The sequence below is a fragment of the Aulonocara stuartgranti genome, assembly GCF_965226115.1.
Source record: "Aulonocara stuartgranti genome assembly, chromosome: 3".
Classification (NCBI taxonomy): domain Eukaryota; kingdom Metazoa; phylum Chordata; class Actinopteri; order Cichliformes; family Cichlidae; genus Aulonocara; species Aulonocara stuartgranti.
The window spans coordinates 2,030,001-2,051,348 of record NC_138941.1 but is presented as its reverse complement, the minus strand read 5'-3'; the positions used below and the strand labels follow the sequence as shown (position 1 = coordinate 2,051,348).

At 43.0% G+C, this 21,348-nt stretch overlaps 3 protein-coding genes across 4 annotated transcripts in view; 2 read left to right on the top strand and 1 right to left on the bottom strand.

The window, feature by feature from the left end:
* The window catches only part of LOC309702201 (protein NLRC3-like), a 143,472-nt gene that overhangs the window by 71,342 nt on the left and 50,782 nt on the right, over positions 1-21,348 (bottom strand). The gene's annotated exons all lie outside the window — the stretch shown is intronic.
* Positions 13,418-16,371, top strand: LOC309702348 (histone-lysine N-methyltransferase set-1-like). The gene is made up of 6 exons (XM_082527040.1): positions 13,418-14,396; positions 15,090-15,210; positions 15,294-15,456; positions 15,576-15,768; positions 15,921-15,974; positions 16,064-16,371. The coding sequence occupies exons 1-6, from the start codon at positions 14,358-14,360 to the stop codon at positions 16,172-16,174; spliced, it is 681 nt and encodes a 226-aa protein (XP_082383166.1). The 5' UTR covers positions 13,418-14,357; the 3' UTR covers positions 16,175-16,371.
* Positions 16,834-21,348, top strand: part of LOC309697017 (uncharacterized protein) — a gene marked incomplete at both ends in the record, with an annotated part of 6,501 nt that continues 1,986 nt past the window's right edge. The window contains 5 exons of the mRNA XM_082518632.1: positions 16,834-16,866; positions 18,063-18,134; positions 18,303-18,404; positions 19,263-19,334; positions 19,503-19,604. Of these exons, the coding sequence (XP_082374758.1) occupies positions 16,834-16,866; positions 18,063-18,134; positions 18,303-18,404; positions 19,263-19,334; positions 19,503-19,604 (381 nt within the window). The remainder of the gene's footprint in view (positions 16,867-18,062; positions 18,135-18,302; positions 18,405-19,262; positions 19,335-19,502; positions 19,605-21,348) is intronic.

Genomic DNA, 21,348 nt, shown 5'->3' with positions numbered 1-21,348 from the left:
AATGCCGAACAACAATAGACTGATTAAAGTACTGATAATCTGTGTAGATTAATATTAACATAGATGTAGTTCAAAGATTATTCTGTCAACTGGTTCAACAATGGTAAATGATTAATGGTTGATACTTCTGATTATAACTGTGATCATAAGAATACAAAATAAAATATCTCCTGGTCACACTAGCCACTGGTAGGATTTCTGGATATCAGCCACCTCCTCTATCTGCCGGTGGTACATACCGTGCAGGGCTCTGTCCTTCCATGATGGTTCCTCGTCTCCCTCCTCTTTCTTGGGTTTCTGCTGCCTGAGGTATTCACTGAGCACTCGGTCAGTTGGGGCCATCTTCCCAATGTATTCTTGGATGTTCGTTGTCTCATCCTGGACTGTGGTGCTGACACTCACCAGTCCCCGGCCCCCTTCCTTCCGCTTAGCGTACAGCCTCAGGGTGCTGGACTTGGGGTGAAACCCTCCATGCATGGTAAGGAGCTTTCTTGTCTTTATGTCAGTGGCTTCTATCTCCTCCTTTGGCCAGCCTATTACCCCAGCAGGGTACCTGATCACGGGCAGGGCGTACGTGTTGATGGCCCGGATCTTGTTCTTACCATTCAGCTGACTCCTCAGGACTTGCCTGACCCTCTGCAGGTACTTGGTGGTTGCAGCTTTTCTAGCGGCCTCTTCATGGTTCCCATTCGCCTGCGGGATCCCCAAGTACTTGTAACTGTCCTCTATGTCTGCAATGTTGCCTTCTGGTAGTTCAATCCCCTCAGTTCTGACTACCTTCCCTCTCTTTGTTACCATCCGACTACACTTCTCCAGTCCGAACGACATTCCAATGTCATTGCTGTATAGCCTGGTAGTGTGGATCAGTGAATCGATGTCTCGTTCACTCTTGGCATACAGCTTGATGTCATCCATGTACAGGAGGTGGCTGACAACTGCTCCGTTCCGTAGTCGGTATCCGTAGCCAGTCTTGTTAATGATCTCACTGAGGGGGTTCAGGCCTATGCAGAACAGCAGTGGGGACAGAGCATCTCCTTGGTAGATCCCGCACTTGATGGTGACTTGTGCTATGGGCTTGGAGTTGGCCTCTAGTGTTGTACGCCACATCCCCATTGAGTTCCTGATGAAGGCTCTTAGGGTCCCATTGATCTTGTACAATTCTAGGCATTCCAGTATCCAGCTGTGGGGCATTGAGTCATAGGCCTTCTTGTAATCAATCCAGGCAGTGCACAGGTTGGTCAGTCTGGTCTTGCAGTCTCGGCTGATTGTTCTGTCTACCAGTAGCTGGTGTTTTGCGCCTCTGGTATTCTTGCCAATTCCTTTCTGTGTCCCGCTCATGTATTGACCCATGTGCCTGTTCATCTTAGCCGATATGATGCCTGACAGGAGCTTCCATGTAGTACTGAGGCAGGTTATTGGTCGGTAGTTGGAGGGGACCGGTCCCTTCTTGGGGTCCTTGGGGATCAGGACCGTCCGGCCTTCAGTTAGCCATTCCGGGTGTCTCTCGTTAACTAGCAGCTGGTTCATTTGTGCTGCCAGACGCTCGTGGAGTGCAGTTAGCTTCTTCAGCCAGTAGGCGTGAACCATGTCGGGCCCTGGTGCTGTCCAACTCTTCATACTGGAGACCCTTTCTTGGATATCTGCCACTGTGATGGTTACTGGACCCTGTTCAGGGAGGTCGCTGTGGTCTGCCCTCAGATCCTCTAGCCACTGAGCATTGCCGTTATGGGTTGCGTCCTTCTCCCATATGCTCTTCCAGTATTGCTCCGTCTCCAGCCTTGGTGGTGCTGTTCTCTTATTATTGTTCCCTTGCCACTGAGAGTACACCTTTGCTGGTTCTGTGGAGAACAGCTGGTTTATTCTCCTGCCTTCTATCTCTCTGGTGTACCTCCTCAAGCGGCTGGCCAAGGCTGTGAGTCTTTGCTTGGCAGTTTCCAAGGCCTCAGGTATGGACAGCTTGCTGTACTTCTTAGGCACCTTATTCGTCGCACCTTTCTGCAACTCCGTTAGTTGGCTAACCTCTCTCCGTGCTACTTTGATCTTGTCCTCTAGCCTCCTTCTCCATGGATATATATATATATACATATATATATATATATATATATATATATATATATATATATATATATATATATATATATATATATATATATATATATATACACACACACAGTGGGGCAAAAAAGTATTTAGTCAGCCACCGATTGTGCAAGTTCCCCCACTTAAAATGATGACAGAGGTCAGTAATTTGCACCAGAGGTACACTTCAACTGTGAGAGACAGAATGTGAAAAAAAAATCCATGAATCCACATGGTAGGATTTGTAAAGAATTTATCCGTAAATCAGGGTGGAAAATAAGTATTTGGTCACCTCAAACATGGAAAATCTCTGGCTCTCACAGACCTGTAACGTCTTATGTAAGAAGCTTTTCTGTCCCCCACTCGTTACCTGTATGAATGGCACCTGTTTGAACTCATCATCTGTATAAAAGACACCTGTCCACAGCCTCAAACAGTCAGACTCCAAACTCCGCCATGGCCAAGACCAAACAGCTTTCGAAGGACACCAGGAAAAGTATTGTAGACCTGCACCAGACTGGGAAGAGTGAATCTACAATAGGCAAGCAGCTTGGTGTGAAAAAATCAACTGTGGGAGCAATCATCAGAAAATGGAAGACATACAAGACCACTGATAATCTCCCACGATCTGGGGCTCCACGCAAGATCTCATCCCGTGGGGTCAAAATGATCATGAGAACGGTGAGCAAAGATCCCAGAACCACACGGGGGGCCTGGTGAATGACCTGCAGAGAGCTGGGACCAAAGTAACAAAGGTCACCATCAGTAACACACTACAACGGCAGGGAATCAAATCCCGCAGTGCCAGACGTGTTCCGCTGCTGAAGCCAGTGCATGTCCAGGCCCGTCTGAAGTTTGCCAGAGAGCACATGGATGATACAGCAGAGGATTGGGAGAATGTCATGTGGTCAGATGAAACCAAAGTAGAACTTTTTGGTATAAACTCAACTCGTCGTGTTTGGAGGAAGAAGAATACTGAGTTGCATCCCAAGAACACCATACCTACTGTGAAGCATGGGGGTGGAAACATCATGCTATGGGGCTGTTTTTCTGCCAAGGGGACAGGACGACTGATCCGTGTTAAGGACAGAATGAATGGGGTCATGTATCGTGAGATTTTGAGCCAAAACCTCCTTCCATCAGTGAGAACTTTGAAGATGAAACGCGGCTGGGTCTTCCAACATGACAATGATCCAAAACACACCGCCCGGGCAACAAAGGAGTGGCTCCATAAGAAGCATTTGAAAGTCCTGGAGTGGCCTAGCCAGTCTCCAGACCTCAACCCCATAGAAAATCTGTGGCGGGAGTTGAAAGTCCGTGTTGCTCGGCGACAGCCCCAAAACATCACTGCTCTCGAGAAGATCTGCATGGAGGAATGGGCCAAAATACCAGCTACTGTGTGTGCAAACCTGGTAAAGACCTATAGTAAACGTTTGACCTCTGTTATTGCCAACAAAGGTTATGTTACAAAGTACTGAGTTGTGTTTTTGTTATTGACCAAATACTTATTTTCCACCCTGATTTACGAATAAATTCTTTACAAATCCTACCATGTGGATTCATGGATTTTTTTTTTTCACATTCTGTCTCTCACAGTTGAAGTGTACCTCTGGTGCAAATTACTGACCTCTGTGCAAGTTCCCCCACCTAAAATGATGACAATCGGTGGCTGACTAAATACTTTTTTGCCCCACTGTATATATCAGCAATCAATCAGAAAATCATTGGTTCATATTACAATTAAATATGAACAGGCTCCTTAGATGTAAGCAGTTCAGATCTGATGTCATTTACATTCTTCACACAGCACATTCGTCCAGGCTGACAGGTAAACATAGAACTAATCTCAGGTAACATGACTCATAGTAGAGATCCAGTAAGAAAGATTGCAGGCTCTAATATTATTACCACACAATCCAAGGACACACCAACAGCTCAGATTTGTAGAACTATTTAAACAAATGTCTTCTGAATATTCAATTCAGGTTCACAGTGGGAGGGGGGGGGGGTTTCGTGGAATTTTTTAAATAAAGTCTGCAACACAGAAAGAGCTGTGATCAAGCTATTTATTACTGCGCCAACACACATCAAACATCACAGTTCAGTCATGTCAGCGCTGCCACAGAGGTCGTGCTCCTCCTCCTTTATGCCTTCCAAGGAAGAGGGAGGAAGTTACAAACTGATCCTACCACACTTCACGTGTCTCGCTATGAAACCTAACGCATCAATGGTTGTGCTGTTTTGTGCCCTTGGCCTTATCAGCACCTGTAAAGGGAGTTGTTTTCTCAAACTGCTGAAGTAAGTTCATCTAGTTTTAGCAACTTTCACTGAACAGTCTATAACAGTGTCACAACTAAGCATATGCATAAGCACTTAAACACTTTAAATGAGAATAACAGAACATTTCTATTACAGAGGCTGGAACCTGTCCCAGTAGTAGGTAGAGCACACCTGGACAGGTCACCAGTCTGTCAGAGGACTAACACAGAGACAGACATCAGAGTAACAAATCTATTTAAAATTAATGTAAGTTTGCTGCAGCTGTATGTATGAACATGTGTTTCTGTGCTCACAGTCCACCTCTCAGGAACCTGCAGTTCACTTTTAGTCTACTTTAAACAGACCTCACAAAAGGCTGATGTGGCTGGATCAGTAGTCTGATTTGAGTACGATACCTTTGGCCAGGGATTCATCTGGTGCATCGCTTCACTGCAGTCTTACGTATTTTCCCCACACCTGAATAAAAAAATACTGATATATACAAATAACAGCTTCAGCTGATGCAGCCTGACTCAATCCTAGATGTTCAGCACACAGAGACACAGAGGTGCCGTTTAAAGTTTAGTGTTAACCTGAGTCACTGATCATTTGCAGTATTACAGAGTCTGGCAGTCTTTGCATGATGTCCACGTCACTGTAAGTTTCTAGCTGACTTCACTGCAATTTCAATTTCAATTTCTGCTGTTCACAAACGCTGTCCATCTAATCTGACTGAGCTGGAGCTGTTTTGCAAAGAAGAATGGGCAAAGATTTCAGTCTGTAGATGTGCAAAGCTGGCAGAGACAGACCCTAAAAGACTGGCAGCTGGAACTGCAGCAAAAGGTGGTTCTACAAAGTGTTGACTCAGGGGGCTGAATAATTACGCACACCCCACTTTGCAGTTATTTATTTGTAAAAATAAATGGAAATAAATGTATGATTTTCGTTCCACTTCTCACGTGTGCACCACTTTGTGTTGGTCTTTCACCTGGAAGTCCAATAAAATTGATTCATGTTTGTGGCTGTAATGTGACAAAATGTGGGAAAGTTCAAGGGGGCCGAATACTTTTGAAAGCCACTGTATATGTAGACACAGGACTACAAGTAGAAGATCAGACATGAAAGTGGAGATAACACAGAAGACAAAGGTCAGAGGTCAGACTGGGCCCCTGGATTCAACAATGAGCCAATGATCATCAAGCAGTGACTAAAGCAGAGCCCTGACGTTCTGACATTCATCACACAGTCAGAACAAATGTCTGCTGATGACTTCATCTCATGAAACGACTGATAGATGTCAGTTCATTGATCAGCTGAGCTGCTGATCTTCATCGTCACAGAAACATTCAGCTTGTTTCAATCAGTAAATAACTCCCACTACTCCCAGTTTGAACTGTTCCCACTCAAAATGCTGTGAGAACAATGATCATTGTAGAACTTCACAAACATCACGTGTTGTTTTCCACATGTAAGATCAGCAAACACACAGAAACTTCCTGTTGCCACACACGGCCTCTAAAATCTCTTCCACGCTTTCTGTCTGAAGTCCACTCTCTGTGTCGGATCCACAGGAAACAACAAGATCTTATTAACATGGTTTTCAATGTGTCTCCTTCCAAAAAGTCCAACCAATGAACAAATGTGTGTATTTGTGGAGGCCGAACAAAAGCATGACACATTTCTCTGTTTCTATAAACTGGAGTCAAACACAAACATGAAGAGTTTCACTGACAGACTCCAAAATGCCCCCACAGTGGATCAAAGGGAAATCCTACAGTGTGGCCAGAGACTCTTAATGGCTCCAACATCAACACATCCACAATGTTGGATCCAGTTCTGCCTCACAGAGTTACTAAGACACACCCTCTGCCAGCATCACAACAGCTCCACCTGCTTCACCTGCCTCCTCAGCATCTGTACACCTGAAGAGAAAAGAAAGGCTCCAACAGCTCAAATCTACAAAGGATTCATGAAGTTTCATCCAACAATAACATGTTTGCCTTCCACAGTGTGCTGTTAGACACCACTGTACCTCTGCCATTTCAAAAAGAGGAGCTTGGGAACATTTTGGCTCCAAACACTTTGTGTTTAAGTTCTTTGTTTTCTTTGTGAAGCCGACAACATCTGGAGCTTTGTGACTCATAGAAACATCATTTTGTTCTTTCGATGACAGCAGATTGGGACTGAATAATCAATCACTATCAAACCAATAAAGACAAACATGCTGATTTTACAGGAACTTTGTTGGAGAAGCTGCAAAGACATGAAACTGGTGGAGATCCCAAACCAGTTGATAGTGCTGGTTATTCCAAATAAAGCTGTTTCCCTTTGAGATGAAATGACTTTCTGTCCTGATATATAATAAAGATGTTGTTGTTTTTGAGCCCCTGTATTAAAAGTAGTTTAAAGTCAGCTTGAGTTTGATGTCTTTATGTCAAAGCTGCTCATGATGTTGAGCTGCTGATGGAATAAAAACAATATAAAAGCATGTAGTCCAGACTTAAATGTAGCCTGTTGTTAGCTGAGGTCCACACACAGTGTTTGACAGTGTAAAGTGTGTGAAAGGGCTGCTGGTGGAGCTCACTAGGATGAGCAGGTGACCACAAGGTGGAGAGCAGCTGGCCTGGCTTTGACCCGGGCCACGCCCCCTTTCTCTCTGCTTTGCTGTCACTTATCTTCACTGCTCTGTCCAATAAAGCTGAAAAAGGCCCCGAATCAAAGAAATCTGCTGCAGCCTCTGAAACGTCTTCTGTTTCCTTCCCGACGGCTTTTTCACCGTCAGCCCATCAGACAGTCCAGCAGCATTTATGATGATGTCATGATGTTGAAGAGGCTGCTACGGTGGCCTCCCATGACCCCCAGCCTCATCACAGCTGAGATGCAGACATTTGAAAACATTCAGCAGACAACTGAATAACAGTCCAACACAACAGTCTGTGTGCAGACACACACTGACCTTTCATATAGTCAAACACAGCTGGTTGAGTCATTTCTCTGTGAGTCTAAAGTGAATCTAGTATTTGAAAGTCCACTTCCTGTATTTGTTGTTGAAGACTTCTTCAGCTTCTTCTCAAGGACATCAGCTGCTTGTTTGGCAGCAGAGGCAGTTAAGAAGCTTCCTGAAAAACACTGAACAGTGAGTTCACTGTGGCATATGACAGATTCAGCTTTCTGTGTGCAAATGTGTCTGTGTCGACCTTTCAAATGCTGTTGAATCCAAAACATCAGCGGCTCCTCGGCTGCTCACTTCATGCACTTCTGTCTGTGTGACAGTCCAATGACATCACAGCTGTTTCCAGCCCCAGTGTCTCAGGACTGGACACCTTTAAACATGTCGAGGATCAAACAGCGTCCAGCTAAACGCACATGAAACTATCAGAGCTGACAATCATTCCAATAACATCTAATGGTTCATGTATGTAGACACAGGACTACAAGGAAATGGCTCTCAGCATCTGGCTGTGGGAACACATGAGTCCCTGTTTGTGTTCAGATTGTGTGCATGTTTTAGACGTGTGTCACATGTAGAAACACAACAATCCCACAATGACACACAGATGTGTTTGACACAGCTGTGCAGCTGTAAGTTGTTTCTAATGATTCATTGAAGCTCTTCTAACATTCTGGAGACGATCAGTACATGAATCTGTTCAACACGACAACAATTTGACTTCAGTGTGAACGTTTGCATTAAATAACCTTCTTCATCCAGCTGACAGCATCTTCATCCTATGATGTGAACAGTTCCTCCTGTTGATGACAAACCTCTGACAGGATCTGCTTGAGGAGCTTTTTCATGTGCAGCTCTCTGAGCTCAGGGCTGAGCTGCTGTTTCATCTTTAAGAGCTGCTGCCTCCTCGCCGGACTTGTTCTCCTCTTCTTCTCCTAATGACACCATTTCTGCTTCATATTAAATTCAATAAAGATGCTGACATGTATCTGTAGCAACAACATCATTGAATCTAGAACAACTGGAGCCAAACCAGTGGCTCTGCTGGGATCACTGGTGAGCCAACACTTCCTTGTTGATGCAGATTTCAGGGCTTCCTTTTGCTCCTCCGTTATAACTGTTCTCTCTTCTCAACACATGATGACACAAAGGAATCAGCAGTGACAAAGATGATGCTGAAGAGAAGCACACACTTCACACATATAACAGACCAGTGCAGTTACACACACCTCTGCTCGACATCAGGCCTCAAACAAAGACACAAAACACTAACTTGACTCTAAACAGAAGAAACGAGCAGCTGTTTCTGTTCTGTGCTTATTTATATTTGACACACATGCTTCTCTTTGTGCAAACACACATCGCACTATAAGGGTAACCTCGCACACAATGATTGGACAGCACAGTGATGATGCTGGGAGATCCTATACGCAGCAACACAGAAACACTGAGAACTTTAAACAATGATGGAAAGTGTTATAAATGACTTGTTGGCCTCTGATCTGTCACAAACAGCTGAAACGTGTCTCTCATGAGTCACATGAAGGTTTTTGACAGAAAGGACAAAAAGTAGCTGCAGTCAGTTTGTGTCATTTTTATATTTATTCATCTGGGAGAAAAATCTGAGGGACATTAAAATGTGTTTTCAACAGAGACAAGAACATGAATATAACAGAACAGGTAAATGAACATGTTTCAAGTAAACAGCTGGACTGATCAGGTCCAAACACAGAGTGATAAACTTGTCAAACAGCTGTCATATCTTTATATAGAAGCTCTTTATAAATGCTGCTCACTGCAGTCTGTTTACTAATAATGTCAAAGTGTTAGAAACACAGAAACATCAGAATGGTCTTTGTTCACAGAAACCTGTCTGGGATCCTTTGTTGTTCTTTTGATGCAGAGTTACATTATAAATATAAAGAGTTATTTCAGAGTCTCATCAGTTTTCCTGCATGTCTTTATTTAACACATCAGCAGGGCTGAAGCTCTCATGTTAAACACACACTGATCTATGGACACGTTCATGTGTTTCTAACAGAACCAGGCTGTTATCAGCCTGCACTAACATTATGTCACACACACTGAATGTAACAGTGACAGTTTACATCATCACACAATCAGCTGTGATTGTTTCACTGTCATCAAACGAGTCAACAGGAAGTAGAATCAATAGAAACCAATCATTTACTGACAGCATGTCTGATGGAAATAAGTGCAGATTATGTATGAAGTCTAACTGCACACAGTAACTGTGTTACAATAAGGACTTAACAGCGCCCTCTGCTGGAGTGTTTCAGTACTGCGTTAACTACAATACACCACCTCCTCCTCACACCACCTGCTACAGCTCTACTCTTCTATGACTACAGTCATCCACAGCACTGATGTGAGGTCACATGGTTCATATGTAAGGAGCACAGCTGACCTCAGGTCAGTTTAATGACTGTGAGCAGCAGCTGTGTTATTGTCACTGTGACAGGGAGACACTCTCAGACACAGCGCTCATGTCAGCTTGTTCTCATGCAGGAGGATCAGGAGCTCCATGTTTGTCTTTCTGTTTGAATCATGATGTGTTTGTGCCATCAGAGTCTGTCATGAGTACTCAGGGTTTCACAGCAGCTCTTCTGGATGCTGACGAGGACTCCAACCTCATGTTTCACCTCTCTGAGCTTCTGATGTCTGTGAACACTCGTGTTTCTTCTCTGGGCTCATCTGGACAAAAACACCTTTCTGTGTTTGGCTGCAGCCTCATTCTGACTGACAGGAAGTGTGTTATCCATGAGCTGCACTTCTGTGAGGAAGTTTCCTGCTGTGTTTCCTGTCTGTGGACAAACACGAGTGTTCCAGCTGAGGACTTGGTTCCTTCCACCTGTCCATACAGGACATCACGCTGTCTGCAGCTCTGTAAATGCAGCTCCAGGTCCTTCCACGTGCTGCTCTGTATTTGTGCAGTTTGTAGTGTGTCCTGGGAAACGTAGCACACATGGTGTTCTTCTGCTGTTTCCTCCTTTCACTGAGTGTGAAACACTGACGCTGTGCTGTTGTTCACAGAGGGGAGCTGATTCTAGCTGCAGCTGGACTCTGTCATCTAACTGAATGTGTTGGTGCTGATCACGGGGCTCTGAGGGGGGAGCAGCAGGAGGACTCTGGATGCTGACGTCAGTGTATCTGTGGAAGCTCCCACAGCGTGTCTGTCATTCAATATTGTGCTGTATATTGTATCTATGCAAAGATGAACAGACTGTGTGTTCACTGGTCTCTGTGCTGCAGCTCTGATGTCACCATCACTCCCTCCTCCACCCTCAGCAGTCCCAGCATGCTGCTGTGGTGCACCCCACCCTCACTCTACACCTGAGCCACAGACCACACCCTCCACCTCAATATACACCACAGTTTTCTCTGCTGTGGAAATGAGATCAGGAGGAAATCATCATTATTATTATTTAATAAACGCTCACATTAATGTGGGCTTATTTGTTTCATATTAGAAACATTAGTTGAGTGTTTTTAGTATAAAATGGTCAAAGTCCCTCTTTTTGCTCCTCCCCTCACCTGTGGATGGGCGGTGCTGTTACCGTGGTGACAGCTTGGATGTGTTTCAGTCCTGCCTGGTTATCACTGCAGGAATCTTTCACATTTATTACAGGTAATAACTCTGATTTTTCTGTGTATTATGAGCCAAATGTATCCTGATACACACAGAGATGGATGAGCAGAGGTTGTTTTTGCAGTTTATGTAGTTACTATGGACTTAATGCATACATATTATTAAAATTAGGGCTATAACAGTTGTATTGATGTATAGCAACTTGAAATGCTCCCACAAATGGCTCCACAGCATGTAAAAATATAACAAAAGCTCTGGCGGACTTGGTTCTGTGGTCAGTCTTAAAGGGTGAAGTTAAACTCTGTAATCTTCACTGTGTCACAGAGTTCAGTGAGTCCCGTTATTCACAGTATCAATCAGATCATCAGAGAACAGCTGATCAGCAATCAGTGGTGCCAACAGCGCCTCCTGTGGTGAGAGGATGCAATAATGCAATGTAGCATTTTTCCACTCAACACTTGCAGTCATGGAAACTGTCTGTTGGATCTGTGTGACGTTGCTTTCTTGGTTAGAGTTCCTCACAAATGTCCAGATGATTCTTCTAATGAGGCGTCGACCATGTTTGCAGCTCTTTGGAAGAAAACGTCGCCCTTTGCCATCCTTACTTTTCTTTGACTTCTTCAAATGCAGCTGAACTCCAGCTGGTATTTTCTTGGACTTTGCAGCTGTTTCTGGTCATCAGTTCATTCCTGCAAACCTCTGAAGCTGAACAACAATGATGCTGCATTGCTGGCTGATCCCAAAAGGTTGATTCTGTTCATCTGGACGTTTTCAGAAACGTTTGCTCACTGATCAGGTGACTTCTTCAGTCTCAGCTGACTGCAGCTTTACAAGCTTACAAACAGCACATTTGCACAATGACTGAAAGCAGCAGCACCTGATATATATGATACTAATATAATACATATACATATATAATCCATACTAATGATGAAGGAACTGAGCTCACAGTCCATTGTTCATTCAGTGAACTACTCAGTTTATTTTGGGCCTCAGAAATGCTCACTCTGTTTGTACATCACTGTCAGCAATAGACTCATTCTGCTGTGTGGACAGGAACACATGTGACATCACTTCCTGTTTGTTTGTGACTGAAGAAGTTTACAAGGAATCATTTAGAAGAGTTTCAAACATCAACTGATTGAATCCATGAATCTGAAAACGTGTTTGTGAGTGAAAGAGACAGACATGTACAGACTGAACTATCTGTTCAACAGTCAGAGTGTTTCTGTAACAGGAGACACTCTTTACACTCCACTCAGCACAGGGACACTGAGGCACCAGACCAGACCATAAACCCAGGATAAAGAGTTTGAGTGAATGTGGTGTTGAAGGTGTGGAGGTGGATCAGAGTGTCAGAGGAGACTCTGTAGAAGGACAGAGTGCCAGCAGGACAGTCCACATACACTGCTGCTCTGTTAGAGACAGAGGAGGAGGAGGAGGAGGAGGAGATGGATGTGTGTCTGTTATTGTGCCTGACATAACGAGGACCATTATTATAGCACTCCAGACTCCAGGACTGATCATTTTCTCCAAACACACAGTCTCTGTCTCCTTTCCTTCTGATGCTTCTGTAACTCACTGATATATAAACGCTTCCTCTCCACTCGACCTCCCAGTAACAGCGACCAGTCAGACCATTTCTACACAGCAGCTGAGCCCAGTAATCAAATCTGTCTGGATGATCAGGATATGACTGAACCTTCGTCACACGTGTCACCTTCCTGTTGTTGTCAGACAGTTGGAGCTTTGTGTTCACTGTGTTTGTGTCGATTGTGAGTTGACAGGAATCTGATGGAGAGAACAAACACAATCCAGCTGCAGTTATTGATCCATCATCTGTTCATTAATTGACACTTTGATGATGACTCCTGACATGATGAAGATGGTTGAATGTGTGCTGCTTTGTTTTCATGAATCCCATTAAAAACACACTTACACTTCCTCAGACCTGGTCTCAACCATCGGACTCCAGCAGGCTCCACCCTGAAAGGAGGAGGGGGGTCAGAGCAGCACAGTCAGCATGCACACATGGACATTACATGGCTCTCACACACACACTGTTACACACTGAGCTCAAAGCTCGGCTCCACTGTTTTATTCAAAGAAATCTACATTTATTTATCAGCACATTTAAAAACAGCTTGAGCCAAAGTGCTGCACAGAGTAGAGAGAAAATAGGAAACATACACAGTAATGACTATAAAGACTGGTCAGGATTGAAAGCTACAGAGTACAAATGTGTTTCCAACCGGCTTTTAAAAATGTCCAGTGTTGGTGACGACCTGATGTGAAGGGCGACTGTTCCAGAGTTTGGCTGCAGCCATCGATAAAGCTCACCTCTGTTTTTACGTCTAGTTCTGGTCAGAAGCTGCTTATCTGCAGACCTGAGGGCTCCACTTGGATTCTTTTGTTAAAGAGAGATAAGATGGAGCCAATCCATTCACAGATTTAAAGACAACCAGATCTGGAAGTGGATTCTACCACGTACTGGTAACCAGTGGAAAAAGCTGGTGATGGGTCGTCTAGCACAGACCCACCGCTGGAACCAGACAATTGATGAGGGAGAGAACTGTGACAGCGCCGTTCCTTCACTTGACCTCAGTCGCTCTCGTCTGCTCCCTCGTAACACTGCTCTTTATTGAGCTTACATGAATATGCACAAGTTCATTATGACGTCTTACACAGGTATGAACAAAGAGTACCAGTCTGTGCATAGTGTGTGTGTGTGTGTGTGTGTGTGTGTGTGTGTGTGTGTCTGTGTGTGTGTGTCTGTGTGTGTGTGTGTGTGTGTGTCTGTGTGTCTGTGTGTGTGTGTCTGTGTGTGTGTGTGTGTGAGTGTGTGTGAGTGTGTGTGTGTGTGTCTGTGTGTGTCTGTGTGTGTCTGTGTCTGTGTGTGTGTGTCTGTGTGTGTGTGTGTGTGTGTGTGTGTGTGTGTGTGTGTGTCTGTGTGTGTGTGTCTGTGTGTGTGTGTGTGTGTGTGTGTGTGTGTGTGTGAGTGCGTCTATGTGGTATGGATTGACATTTGACCTGCGCTGTACCTGGGCTCCGGGGACATTTCGACTTTTTGCTGTGTATTCATGTGTCCCCCTAAAACATGACTTGTAAATGCATTTTTAAGTGTCTAAATAATAATTTTTTCTACTTCTTATGAGGTCATTATTTATCTTTTGACCTGTATTTGCTTAAACTGTAGTGTAAATTCATTTATTAAACTATAATTAAAAGATTTTCTGATTTTCTTAAAAGTCCACCTATACCCCTCACCTGATTTTTGTGTATTCCAGTGTATTGCACAGCGACGTTTCGAGTTAGAGTGGATGTGTGTAGGTACTGCAATTTAATACACATTTTCAATACACACGGCCGGAAGTCATTGTGATTGGTAGGCTATATATATAGGCGGTACCTACAGGAAACGGCGCCACAACTTTCGCGCGCGTGCCCTTTAACAAGTGTATGTCGACGGCAATACGAAGACGGATTAAAAACACAAAGGTAAGCCTTTTTTAATGTAAAATGCACCATGACTTTAATACTATATGAAATTATAGGTGCACAGGCCTATATTAAACTGGTTTAATTTATGCTTTATGGACTGTTAGTGAGTCTTTGAAGAAGTAAAACGGCCCCAGCGTTTGTCATTGAGTAAATAAAATAGGGCTGACGACTAACCGCGTCAACGCGATAAAGCGGGCTAACCCGTGTTAGGATTTACTCGGTGTTAAAGCATTATTGTGGCTTAAACGTGTTAATGCCGACATCGCGACTAACGCGATTAACAATTAAACCAGCGCAGTCTGAGTCAAAATCCCTGATGTCGCTGTTAGCTAATTTCGGGCAGTTTGTCCAATGTCTGTCATTCTGCTGACAGCCCTAAAATAAAAGCAAGGGTATAAGTGTATTTAGTCGTGTATTTATTTATATGCCTGAAGAAAAAACTTCTTACAGTTTTGATGCCTAAGCTTTCTCAGTACTTGTATCACTCTCTGCAGTCGCCATTACAGAAATGTCACATGTCGCCATTTTGAGTACTAGGCCTTTAACATTTTAAAAGAAGGCATAAATTAGCACTATGAATAAGTCAGCTGTGTTTATGCTGTAAACTACACTACTGCTAGTTCTGCTACTACTGATGATGATGACAATGATGACGATAATCGTAATACTTTATATGCTTTGGTAATACAGCCAATCGTACAGGAGAACATGCGAAGGAGACGCATTCCTCCACGGGAGGATGCAGTCTGTCATGTTTCTGCTGGAAGGGACAAACTGGGACTTGATATCCACTACATAAATGCCTTCAAAGGTAAGTTGGTCTTTAGTTTGGATTAGATTTGGAGTTTGTCACTTTGTCTTTTGTCACTCACTTGGTATGCCTCTGCAATTCAGGTCGGGGCATTTTCACGACTGTTCCATTCCAAAAAGGAGACTTTCTTTTGGAATACAGAGGTAAACTCATAACAAAAGAAGAATGTGAGCGGAGACACAGAGTTTATCATGACAGCCTGAAGGTGTTCATGTTTGAATTCAAGTTTGATGGAAAACTCTGGTGGTGCGTATTATATCAGTGTAGTTTGATTAAGATTAAATGACACATTGCTTTTGATTTATGAAAAAAAAAAGCTTCCTAACTAACTAGTTAAGCTAATACTTTTTTGCCTAACCCCACAGTGTGGATGCATCTCAAGAAGATGGGTCATTAGGCAGACTTGTCAACGACAACCACATCAGTCCAAGTGCTAAGATGAAAATATTAAATATCAATGGAAAGCCCCATCTATGCTTATTTGCAAGCAGAGACATAAGTCCAGGCGAAGAAATAGACTATAATTATGGTGACTCGGATTGGCTCTGGAGATGCAAGGTATTTCTACAATTGTACTTTTTGGAACTGATAAATTGCATACCCTAAGCCATTTTTACATTTGTACCTACTCAAATTGGCTTAACGTGACTTAGGGCATCTAGTTTTTCACTGAAATTGAGTATCACCTACTGTGCCTGGGGTAACTATAGCAATGCAGCCGAGCATCCAGTGATATAAATGCCACAGCAAGCATGGACGTCAAGGTGACAAAATGCCTGCTGCTCAGTCTATACTTTAGTGTTCAATTCAGGGATCACGCTGTTAATTTTGGTCGCTATTTCAAACATTTCAGAGTTTCAAAAATGATGGCTTGGATTTTCACGAAGGAGGCGCACTCATAACTTATCGAGTGACACCATTGACCAGCCACCTGGTGGCATTCAGTCTATGTCAAATTTTCTGATCACTTTGGATCACTTGGAACCTTGGTGCAGTAGTTACTGAAAAACTACATGGTACTATAACCTACTGGAAAAACAGGGGTAGGTACTAATGGAAAACAGGCAATTGTGATGGCTGCCACATCAAAGCCCTCTAAAAGCACTAAAAAAATATCAGCAGGTATGCAGAAATAAAAAATGGCTTTCGGTTTCTAAATTTTAACAGTGATTGATGTGATTCTACACAGCAAAATCTCCAGTGTTAAATTAACACTGGAGAGTGTCTATAAGGGTCCACACCTCTGAGTGTTAAATACAACACTGTTGAGTGTTAAATTAACACTTTTGACAGTGTTATATGTTTAAAAGTAACCTAGTCAGTTTTGAAGATTAACAATGGCTAACACTGAGCAGTGCTGATTTTCTAACACTGGAAAATAACTCAAAATGTTAGAAATATTCCAGTGTTAGAAAATCAGCACTGCTCAGTGTTAGTCTTTGTTAATCTTCAAAACTGACTAGGTTACTTTTAAACATATAACACTGTCAAAAGTGTTAATTCAACACTCAACAGTGTTGTGTGGACCCATATAGACACTCTCTAGTGTTAATTTAACACTGGAGATTTTGCTGTGTAGCCTCTTTAGTTAGATTCATTTTAAATTTTGTCCCTTGAAGATAAATGGGCCCTAGTGACAGTTCGTTGCTGCTACAGGTGATTGTTTTACTCCTTTAGCAATGGCTTAAAAAATAAAGAAATCACACTGACTATTTGTCTCTTAATCATAGGGCCTTAAATTCTCTATACATGACAGTGAATATTTTAAAGACAATAGCTTGAAACTTATCTTTCTCATACAGTTTATTTAATGTTTCAAAAGCCTCTTCAAAAATGCACTGTATATTCATTTTCTATCTGTTACACACGAAGACGGAGACCAGCCAGATTCAGAAGACTGTGAGCTGCCTAAAGCCGCAACCAAACAGCTTTCCAAACAATGATCTGGACCTGAAACATCCAGAGCCTGAAAGGGTAAATATAATCCAGTGTACCACTTAATGAACTAATAATTTAATCTATCATCATTCTTTATGGATGCTGTGTGTGTGTGTGTTTGGCAGTCACCTGGGTGTGATGTGATTTACATGGACTGTGGCTTGTAGGTCCTTTTCATTGTTTCAAAGTGCAAGTCTGGATAACATCTGAGTGTGTGTGTGTGTGTGTGTGTTAACCACCCAAATGTGACTTAGGAGGACCACACTGTTATTGGGGGACTCCGTCAAAGTTTGCTTCATGGTGACATCACTCTGGTTTTAGGAGGGGTCTTCTCGTATGTCTTGACAGTTTGACCTACAGCATGCAGAGCTGACTGCATGTGCTTTGTTTCTATGTTGAAATTTTTTGAAACTCAGGCTTGAACATTAAGATAGATAGTACTATACAACTTCTTAACTTGTTTTAGGCACTTTTTACTGCTGTAATGCATGGGCTCTCTCTGGCTGTGTACTCTGGCTTCTTCCCACAGTCCAAAGATGTAGCTTATGGGGTTAGGTTAACTGGTGATTCAAAACTGCCCTTTGGTGTGAATGCAAATGCTTGTCCTTCCATGTTAGACTGGCGATCTGTCCAGGTTGTACTGCCCTATGGTAGCTGGTATAGGCCCCAAAACTGCTACCCCACAATCCTGATAAGGATAAGTGGAAGAGGATGGATGATTGCAAAGGAATCAGTTGTTAATTATTGTAGCCAGTATTTTTTTTCAGAAGAAAACATTTCTTCAGTGGAAAGCCCCCCCCCCCCACACACACACACACACACATGCAAATTAAAGACAGAAGCACAGGACTGCCCAGTACAGTTGCAAGAAGAGCACTTGGTCTAATCTTTGTGCCATCTTTTCTTTGTTGCAGGATCTTGATGAAGAAATGCCTCAGCAAGGCTCAGAAGCCATGCATTCTTCTTCAGTGCAAGATTTTGAAGAGGTAACATTGACCTAGGACAGATTTTAATGAATGTTTCTCATGCACGATGTGTACCTTACGCTATTTGCCGATAGTGAAATGGTCTATTCATCCTCTTGAGTGATGCATTTTTAGTAACTGTCAGATTACTGTTCTTTTGTCTTCATTCTCTATCTGTTACACACGAAGACTGAGACCAGCCAGATTCAGAAGACTGTGAGCTGCCTAAAGCCGCAACCAAACAGCTTTCCAAACAATGATCTGGACCTGAAACATCCAGAGCCTGAAAGGGTAAATATAATCCAGTGTACCACTTAATGAACTAATAATTTAATCTATCATCATTCTTTATGGATGCTGTGTGTGTGTTTGTGTTTGGCAGTCACCTGGGTGTGATGTGATTTACATGGACTGTGGCTTGTAGGTCCTTTTCATTGTTTCAAAGTGCAAGTCTGGATAACATCTGAGTGTGTGTGTGTGTGTTAACCACCCAAATGTGACTTAGGAGGACCACACTGTTATTGGGAGACTCCGTCAAAGTTTGCTTCATGGTGACATCACTCTGGTTTTAGGAGGGGTCTTCTCGTATTTCTTGACAGTTTGACCTACAGCATGCAGAACTGACTACATGTGCTTTGTTTCTATGTGGTTTGAAACTCAGGCTTGAACATTAAGATAGATAGTACTATACAACTTAACTTGTTTTAGGCACTTTTTACTGCTGGTAGTGCATGGGCTCTCTCGCTGTGTACTCTGGCTTCTTCCCACAGTCCAAAGATGTAGCTTATGGGGTTAGGTTAACTGGTGATTCAAAACTGCCCTTTGGTGTGAATGCAAATGCTTGTCCTTCCATGTTAGACTGGTGATCTGTCCAGGTTGTACTGCCCTATGGTAGCTGGTATAGGCCCCAAAACTGCTACCCCACAATCCTGATAAGGATAAGTGGAAGAGGATGGATGATTGCAAAGGAATCAGTTGTTAACTATTGTAGCCAGTATTTTTTTCAGAAGAAAACATTTCTTGAGTGGAAAGCCCCCCCCCACACACACACACACACATGCAAATTAAAGACAGAAGCACAGGCCTGCCCAGTACAGTTGCAAGAAGAGCACTTGGTCTAATCTTTGTGCCATCTTTTCTTTGTTGCAGGATCTTGATGAAGAAATGCCTCAGCAAGGCTCAGAAGCCATGCATTCTTCTTCAGTGCAAGATTTTGAAGAGGTAACATTGACCTAGGACAGATTTTAATGAATGTTTCTCATGCACGATGTGTACCTTACGCTATTTGCCGATAGTGAAATGGTCTATTCATCCTCTTGAGTGATGCATTTTTAGTAACTGTCAGATTACTGTTCTTTTGTCTTCATTCTCTATCTGTTACACACGAAGACTGAGACCAGCCAGATTCAGAAGACTGTGAGCTGCCTAAAGCCACAACCAAACAGCTTTCCAAACAATGATCTGGACCTGAAACATCCAGAGCCTGAAAGGGTAAATATAATCCAGTGTACCACTTAATGAACTAATAATTTAATCTATCATCATTCTTTATGGATGCTGTGTGTGTGTGTGTTTGGCAGTCACCTGGGTGTGATGTGATTTACATGGACCGTGGCTTGTAGGTCCTTTTCATTGTTTCAAAGTGCAAGTCTGGATAACATCTGAGTGTGTGTGTGTGTGTGTGTGTGTTAACCACCCAAATGTGACTTAGGAGGACCACACTGTTATTGGGGGACTCCGTCAAAGTTTGCTTCATGGTGACATCACTCTGGTTTTAGGAGGGGTCTTCTCGTATGTCTTGACAGTTTGACCTACAGCATGCAGAGCTGACTGCATGTGCTTTGTTTCTATGTTGAAATTTTTTGAAACTCAGGCTTGAACATTAAGATAGATAGTACTATACAACTTCTTAACTTGTTTTAGGCACTTTTTACTGCTGTAATGCATGGGCTCTCTCTGGCTGTGTACTCTGGCTTCTTCCCACAGTCCAAAGATGTAGCTTATGGGGTTAGGTTAACTGGTGATTCAAAACTGCCCTTTGGTGTGAATGCAAATGCTTGTCCTTCCATGTTAGACTGGCGATCTGTCCAGGTTGTACTGCCCTATGGTAGCTGGTATAGGCCCCAAAACTGCTACCCCACAATCCTGATAAGGATAAGTGGAAGAGGATGGATGATTGCAAAGGAATCAGTTGTTAATTATTGTAGCCAGTATTTTTTTCAGAAGAAAACATTTCTTGAGTGGAAAGCCCCCCCCCCCCACACACACACACACACACACACACACACACACATGCAAATTAAAGACAGAAGCACAGGACTGCCCAGTACAGTTGCAAGAAGAGCACTTGGTCTAATCTTTGTGCCATCTTTTCTTTGTTGCAGGATCTTGATGAAGAAATGCCTCAGCAAGGCTCAGAAGCCATGCATTCTTCTTCAGTGCAAGATTTTGAAGAGGTAACATTGACCTAGGACAGATTTTAATGAATGTTTCTCATGCACGATGTGTACCTTACGCTATTTGCCGATAGTGAAATGGTCTATTCATCCTCTTGAGTGATGCATTTTTAGTAACTGTCAGATTACTGTTCTTTTGTCTTCATTCTCTATCTGTTACACACGAAGACTGAGACCAGCCAGATTCAGAAGACTGTGAGCTGCCTAAAGCCACAACCAAACAGCTTTCCAAACAATGATCTGGACCTGAAACATCCAGAGCCTGAAAGGGTAAATATAATCCAGTGTACCACTTAATGAACTAATAATTTAATCTATCATCATTCTTTATGGATGCTGTGTGTGTGTGTGTTTGGCAGTCACCTGGGTGTGATGTGATTTACATGGACCGTGGCTTGTAGGTCCTTTTCATTGTTTCAAAGTGCAAGTCTGGATAACATCTGAGTGTGTGTGTGTGTGTGTGTGTGTTAACCACCCAAATGTGACTTAGGAGGACCACACTGTTATTGGGGGACTCCGTCAAAGTTTGCTTCATGGTGACATCACTCTGGTTTTAGGAGGGGTCTTCTCGTATGTCTTGACAGTTTGACCTACAGCATGCAGAACTGACTACATGTGCTTTGTTTCTATGTGGTTTGAAACTCAGGCTTGAACATTAAGATAGATAGTACTATACAACTTAACTTGTTTTAGGCACTTTTTACTGCTGGTAGTGCATGGGCTCTCTCGCTGTGTACTCTGGCTTCTTCCCACAGTCCAAAGATGTAGCTTATGGGGTT